We start from the raw sequence: 7,777 nt of genomic DNA on the forward strand, positions 1-7,777 counted from the left end.
ACTTTAACACAGAAATGAATACCATCAGATCCGACATCTGCAATTTTATTATATTTTTACGGTCTTATATTCTGTTACGCTCGGAATACAATAGAATACTAATCATAGAATTTGCAATAATTTGGCAATAAAGCTAATATTCACCGCACCCGTTTTATTTACTAGTCGTCTAATGTTGTTTTGTACATTTTTGTTGAATTGTTTTTGTAATCAAGAGAATGAAATTAAGAAAATAGACCAGACTCCATGGAGAATAATTTTTCTATCAAATAAAGAGAAACGCAATTAATGTGGTGCGAATTTTATTATATGTCTATTGAACATCTTTAGAAGTTCTATACGCCTATATTTGTGGTGGTTCCTAATAAAATATTCTTTAAAAACTCTACGCCTATATTAATGGTGGTTCCTAATAAAATATTCTTAAAAAAATCCACGCTTATATTTGTGGTGGCTCATGAGAAAATCTTTAAAAATGCAAGCCTATTCTTGGGGTGATTTCTTTAAAAACTCCACGTTTATATTAGGGGTTTTTTCCTGAGAAATATTCTTTAAAAATCCATGACTATATTTGAGGTGGTTCCTAATAAAATATTCTTTAGGAAATCCACGCCTATATTTGAGGTGGTTCATAATAAAATATTCTTTAAACATTCCACGCCTTATTTGTGGAGGTTCCTAATAAAATATTCTTTAAAAAATCCACGCATCTATTTATTTGTGGTGCCCATGAAAATATTTAAAAAATCCACGCCTATATTTCTGGTGGTTCCTAATAAAATATTCTTTAAAAATCCAAGTCTGTAGTTGTGATGGTGCCTAATAAAATATTCCCTTAAAAAACCACGCCTATTGTGCTGAAAAAATATTCTTAAATCGGTAAGGAAAGTAGTAAAGTCGGAATGGGCCGACAATAACCTTCACCACTTTGTGTATATTCTTCATAGTCACCTAACAGACGTCGCCTTTTCAAACGAACATTGACATGAAATTGAACGAAAGACATATAAATCGGACGAAAATATGTTTGGGAGCTATATCTAAATCTGAACAGATTTTTACGAAACTTCACGTACGTCATTCTAGGCCAAATACAGTACTCTATGCCGAATTTCGTGCAAATCGAGAGATATTTAGGGACTTTGGCGCACCATTTACCTTAAATCGGACGAAAATTAATCTAAATCTGAACCGATTTTCACGAAACTTAACACACATCATTTCAGACTTAATTAAAAACGCTGTGCCAAATTTAGTGCAAATCGAAAGATATTTAGGGTCTTTGGCGCACCATTTACCTTAAATCGGACGAAAATATATATGGAAGCTATATCTAAATCTGAACCAACTTTCACGAAACTTAGTACACATCATTTTTGACTCAATTCAGTACGCTATGCCAAATTTCGTGCAAATCGAAAGATATTTAGGGACTTTGGTGCACCATTTACCTTAAATCGGACGAAAATTAATCTTAATCATAACCGATTTTCACGAAACTTAACACACACCATTCCAGACTTAATTCAATACGTTGTGCCAAATTTCGTGCATATCGAAAAATATTTAGGGTGCACCATTTACATTAAATCGGACGAAAATATATAGGGGAGAGGGGGGCACCTTTGAACGTGGGGCACCTTTGAACAGCGCTCATAAAATCTTGGTTTAATATTTTTCCGACCTGCAACCACATTTTTGTATATGGCAATCTTGTTCTCTATATGCGTAAACCACTTTGGCTTGCTTTTTCAGTTGTTGAAAATTTGTGCATGGGTGACCATGTTTTCTCAGTGTGATTGTAAACTTTTATTCATTTGGTTGTAAGGGCGCAGGAAGAATTATGTGATAGTTTTCTTTCGTCAAACAAATTTTTTGCATTCCAACAATCATTTCAAACATAACTTATGTATTTTCTTTCATATATATTTATTACAAAAAAAGTTATTTTAAATTTCCGTAAAATGCCATGGGTGGGGCACCTTTGAACATGCCCATTAAACTCGAGTAAAAACATAAGTTTTTAACTTTTGGCTTCGATTTCTCAAAATTTCAAATCGGTTAATAAGATTACGAAATTAACTGTATTTTTCACCATATTAATTTTTGTTTTTAAGTCATTTTATGTTTTAATAACTTTTGATCTAAATTTTTAAAATTTTGAAAATTTTTTATATATTTTTTAATGAATTAATGCATTTCTGATATGTATTAATAAAATACATACATATTTGAACATAAACACTGTAAAAATCCATGTCGTTCAAAAATGTCAAGCCTTGTTCAAAGGTGCCCCCCTGGGGGGGCAGTTTTGAACACTTTGAGTTCGTCCATTAAAACAGTACATATGTACCTATTAGTTAAAACTTATAAGAAACCAAAAATTATAAAAAAACATTTTATGAGGCTTGAAAGAAAAAAGTGTTCAAAGGTGCCCCCCTCTCCCCTATATATATGGGAGGTATATCTAAATCTGAACCGATTTTCACGAAAGTTTCGTGCATATCGAAAGATATTTAGGGACTTTGTTGCACCATTTACCATAAATCGGACGTAATTATATATGGGAGCTATATCTAAATCTGAACCGATGTTTCCCAATTTCAGTAGGGTTCGTCCTTGTGCCAAATATATGAGCTGTTCCAAATTTCATCCAAATCGGATGATAAATGTACCACAGTGTGGTGAAGGGTAAAAAAATGCTAGCCTATATTTGTGGTGGTTCTTGAGAAAATTATTTTTAAGAATCCTGAATAAAACAACATAATTATTTTACATACAAATATATTTGATATAACAAGAAATATTAAAAAAGATATGATTACAAAGCTTGTGCACTTATATATAAAAATATGGTTTATTACAAATTTACAACAGTATAACATTTTCGAAATAAAATAAAACAAAAAACAAATAAAATGGTAATATTTTCACAAGAAAACAAACATTTAATTTTTATATAATTTTCTGAAGTGTAAAATTAAATAAAGTGTTTTCACAAGAAAACACAAATTTAATTTTTTATAAAAATTTCTGTTAATAAAAAAATAAAATTTTAAATTTAAAAATATTTAACAATGGTAATATAGAAATATGTAACAAAGAAAAAACAAAAAAAGTAATAAGTAAATAAATATAGTAAAACATAACCAATAAAATCAAATGATAATAAATTGTTATAAAATTAAAAAAATTAAATATTTAACATAGACAAAATTTAAAAATATATATTAGTTGTTTAAAAAAATAAAAGAACATAATTTTATATAAATATATTTACTAATAAAACCCCTATTTATTTTGATGCCTCATATTCGACCATAAACGCAATGAAAAGTGATAAATCATTTCAACCATACTCAATATAGAAAATCCCATAAATAAACCAAAAATACCACCACAATTGGCAAGAAAATCCGTTACACCATATAACTCAGATCGTTTTGAGGTAATAAATTGATTTTCTTTAAAATAAATCGATAACCGCGACATTTGTGCTCCAGGATTGTCTTGCAAATAATCTAAATTTCCAGTTGCCTCCAACATATCGGACAAATCAAAATTTGCCTGAGAAATTTCCGTATTATATTCCAAGGCAGTACATGCTGGCATACAATTGCATTCGGTTTCCAAACGATCTTCCATTAGAATGTCCTTCAGACCTTCGGTGAATTCTTTTAGCAAAAGGCTATCCTCAGCACGGTCGTAACAATGGATTTTATCTTCACCACAGACAGGGGTGTCGGGTGTACGTGGCATTGAAAATTTAACACAACCACATTTTTTCAGCGTATAATTGGCCAAACATTCCAGCTCACAGTTGTTTTGGGAATAAACTTTAAAGAATTTTAGCGATCTTTCTTTGGTCATATAACATTGACGACGATTCGGTTCATATTCTGCAATACCTGCTGAAGTGGTTATCATATTGGGTTTGACGGCAATTAAAATTTCCTTACCCATTGGTATGCGTACAAATTGTTTGGATACCAAGGGTACATCATCGGGTGAATGGAGTAAAACTTTAAATCCCTGTATGGGACCACGACAACCATAATCGAGTTCTTCTTTAAAACTTTGCAAAACAATAAATAGCCCAGCACGGGCACCAGCACTCAACACCCTGGCGGGATATGTGTGTAGACCACTGTTCAACGAATAGCCCTGTTCCAATGACCAACTCAGTGTACGATTTACAATATCCGAATATTTCACCGTACTTTCCAAACCCATTTGTTGATATTGTACCGTGTTTTCACGATACAGATCTGTACCATTTAAACCATTAAAGGTATAGCAGACTCCTTCCTCCGTATAGGATTTGGTAAACAATTGATTACATTCACAAAAGTGACTAAACCATTTACAATAGAAATAATGTCGACTAAATTCCGGTAGCATTTCATTTAGTATACCAATATAATCGAGTGGGGTTTGTGACAAACGTTGCATACGATCATCAATTATTTGGGTATTACAAATGTGCAAAAGGGTAAGGAATTCTTGGAATTCAGTTGAGTTGATGTTTGGTCGAAAATCATTACCTTCGGTTTTTAATTTATTTAGCAGCTGCATATAGGTTGGAACTACGAAAAATAATTATTTTATTAATGTTCATAATATCGAAAAGGAGTTCACTTACCATCTTTCCTCACAGTTCGCTTTGTTTCCGAACATATGGTAACCGCCGGAAATGGTATACTCCAGACTGGTGTTGATTTTTCCGAAAAACTCACTATCACCGGTGTCTCCGTCCATTTCTCATAGATATTTTGTATTAAATTTGTGCAGCAGCAAATCGAAACAAAGAACACCGAAACCCAAAACAGTTTCTCCTTCCAGGGACGTCGTTCACCCAAATATTGTACACCATGTATGGAAGTGTTGGCACAATATTCGAAATAAATTTGTTTTATACCCTGCACCAGGGTTAGTTTCTTCTTGTCAGATTCTTTTTCTTTGCCCCGTTTACCGCCGGTGGGGTTTGGTGACTTTTCATTTGGCATCATCATGAGTGTGGTAATGGCATTTTCATTTAAATCGTATGTATCAGGGTTCATTTTTTAAAAACGATAAATTTTACATAAACAAGAAATATTTAAAATAAAAAATAATAATTTTAATAAAAAATAATTCAATAAACGACACACAATAAAATAAACAAATAAAATGTGCAAATGTACCGTTACTTTTAGTAACAGAGTTGCATATTTTTCGGAAAATGTAAGAACGGTAACATTTTTAGGGCGTATCTACACCAACGCCGTATGTCATTTAACCCTTCGAAAGGCATGTCCATTGGGTTAAATATGAACATTGCAGTTCCTATCATGGTCGTATGATTAGTAAACGCGTCTAAATCTGCAAAATATAATTGATGGGGTATAGTTCGATAGCCTTTGCATACAATTTTACTATTTACAATTACGATTTATTTATTTTACGATTTATGGCCAATTGAGGCAGTTGGCTATTATAAGGGTAGGCACTTTACAAATTGGAGCATCAGTTGAGTAGGTCTAAAGACGATAGTGTAGTCTAAAGACGACAGTTTCATATGCTCTCGTTGTGGCGAAGTTCCAATCATTTGAAAAAATTGCGCCGCAGAATTTGTCTGAAGAAGTCGATTGTGGAAATCGTAATTAAGAGTGGAAATAGGTTATTTATCATATTCAGGGAAACAATATATTGTATATTATATTGTATAGCTATTCTCAATTTCCCATCTCTGGCCGGCAATTAAATTGTGGAGCGGAATTAGTTCTGATTGGAATTCATAAGACTATCACCTGGTTTCTATTTCTTCCTTTTCCCTTTCTATACAACTCTCAGCCTTTCTACATCACACACACACTCGTTCGCTGTAAACAATAAGCATATCAGTGATTTTGTTGTGATTTTATTCTTTATCCGGTATTACTACCCATTATAGCTATTCGTTTGATTTGGAACGTTTTTTATTTCGATTAGTGGACAATTAATTTCATTGTGAACTAATTAATGTTTATATCAAACGCCAAAATAATTAAAATAAATTATTTTTTACTACAAAATGGCCACCGCCGCACAACTTAACGACAACGCTTTGGAGAAACACATGATATTTCTGTGTCCGGAATGTGGCAAACATAGTACCACACAAGTTGAATGGCGAAGACACATCAACAACATCCATGGCTATGCCCATAAAACATCCAGTGATTTTAATTTCAAAGAAATTGATAGCAATCATCATGAATGTCAAATTTGTCTCAAATGGATACCCAATGGCCATCAAACTCCTGCGGTATTGCAGTATCATCGTTTCAATCATTTGCCATATCCAAAAATCTATCGCTGTAAACATTGTCGTGGGTCATTTTATCGAAAACGGTCGCTGATTGATCATCTGCATCGTAACCACGCGGCATTGGTGAATAAGGGAGCAATTGTGCAAAGCTCAAATAGTGGAAATGACATTAAAAATCCCTTGCGAGATCCATGCATAAACAAGGAATTCTACATACGTTTCCTGTGTCCCTTATGCGGCAAATTGTTTGAACGTTATCACATTTGGTTGTTACATTTGGATTCAGCACATCCCAGTACATCGGTAGACTTGAAAATGAATCGTATAACTGGTACGAATAATTATTATTGTAGTACATGTTCGTTTACCCTGAAGGACGGCCCCAGTCGTAGCCAGTTGCAAAGACATCATTTTAGCCATTTACCATACCCCTCCTACTTCCAGTGTGCATTTTGTTACAGCCGCAAGGAATACAAAACGGAGTTACTGCTCCATTTTATGAAATATCACACAAGGGAATTTTTTAAATATAAAAAGTACATTGTTATACCCGATGAATGGGGTGGTTGCGCGGATAGAAATACCATAACAGAAATTCAACGTCTCTTGGGAGAAGCTCAGCCCAAAAGTGATATATTACAGAAGGCCCTGCTTGACATTAACTTGGAGGATGAAGGTAATTCTGATCATGCATCGAAATTTAATCACGAAATGGCATTGGATCAAAGTCTGAATTCTGGCATTGTTGTGCCCCATAACAACAGAACACCGCTCTCTAACAATAGAAGTAAAACGACGACTATACAATTTTCCGATATAAGTGAACAGGATTTGGAATCCATATGCCAGGAAATGTTTGAAGAAATTCCAGATTCCAACGGATTGTTAACGGATAATTTCAATCTGACCAAACAAATGCAAAAATACATACACTACCTATGCCCGGAGTGTGGTAATGAATTCAACGATCAAATCACTTGGCGTTCTCACGTCTACGAGGCCCACAATCTGATAAATGCTGTACAGGCGAAATTCCGTCCACTTAATAGTCTGAAGACAATGTATTTATGTCTGGTGTGCCATCAAATTCTGAAGACATCCAAACATGCCGATTTGCGACGTCATCATTTTCAACATATGCCCTTTCAGTCGTATTTGAAATGTATCATTTGTAGTAAAACGAAATCGAGTAAACCGAAAATGGTCCAACACATGGACTATGTACATTTAATGCATGCCCGGCGAGAACTGAATGCTGAGCAGATGAGAAAACTTGCCAAGAAATATCCGTGCCTACAATGTGATAAATCGTATACGACGTTGGCTCGTTATCGCACCCACTGTCGTGTGTGCCCGAAAAATTTAAAACCTTTGCCGAAGGTGAAATGTAATATTGCTGAAAATCAACGATTATTGGAACATTTAAAGACGGCCAGTGAGCGTTTGGATAATATGTTAAAGGAAGCCGGCCACCAATCTATAGCATAA

General features: G+C 33.8%; 2 protein-coding genes across 2 annotated transcripts; one reads left to right on the plus strand and one right to left on the minus strand.

The window, feature by feature from the left end:
• Positions 1–3,291: 3,291 nt before the first annotated feature.
• LOC133329192 (pickpocket protein 28-like) lies at positions 3,292–5,060 on the minus strand. The gene is given in 2 exon segments (XM_061537686.1): positions 3,292–4,583; positions 4,634–5,060. Coding segments are annotated over 2 exon segments (1,719 nt in total).
• A 992-nt stretch (positions 5,061–6,052) lies between these two features.
• On the plus strand, positions 6,053–7,777 carry LOC133329193 (zinc finger protein Xfin-like). The gene has a single exon (XM_061537687.1). It carries the CDS (start codon positions 6,053–6,055, stop codon positions 7,775–7,777), a length of 1,725 nt encoding a protein of 574 aa, XP_061393671.1.

The sequence above is a fragment of the Musca vetustissima genome, unplaced genomic scaffold (genome assembly GCF_032173495.1).
Source record: "Musca vetustissima isolate MV318-11 ecotype Yass unplaced genomic scaffold, APGP_CSIRO_Mvet_v1 utg61680, whole genome shotgun sequence".
NCBI lineage: Eukaryota > Metazoa > Arthropoda > Insecta > Diptera > Muscidae > Musca > Musca vetustissima.

What these genes read in the sequence shown, in the direction of transcription:
- LOC133329193 (XM_061537687.1), top strand. Translation starts at nt 6,053, where the DNA reads ATGGCCACCGCCGCACAACTTAACGACAACGCTTTGGAGAAACACATG.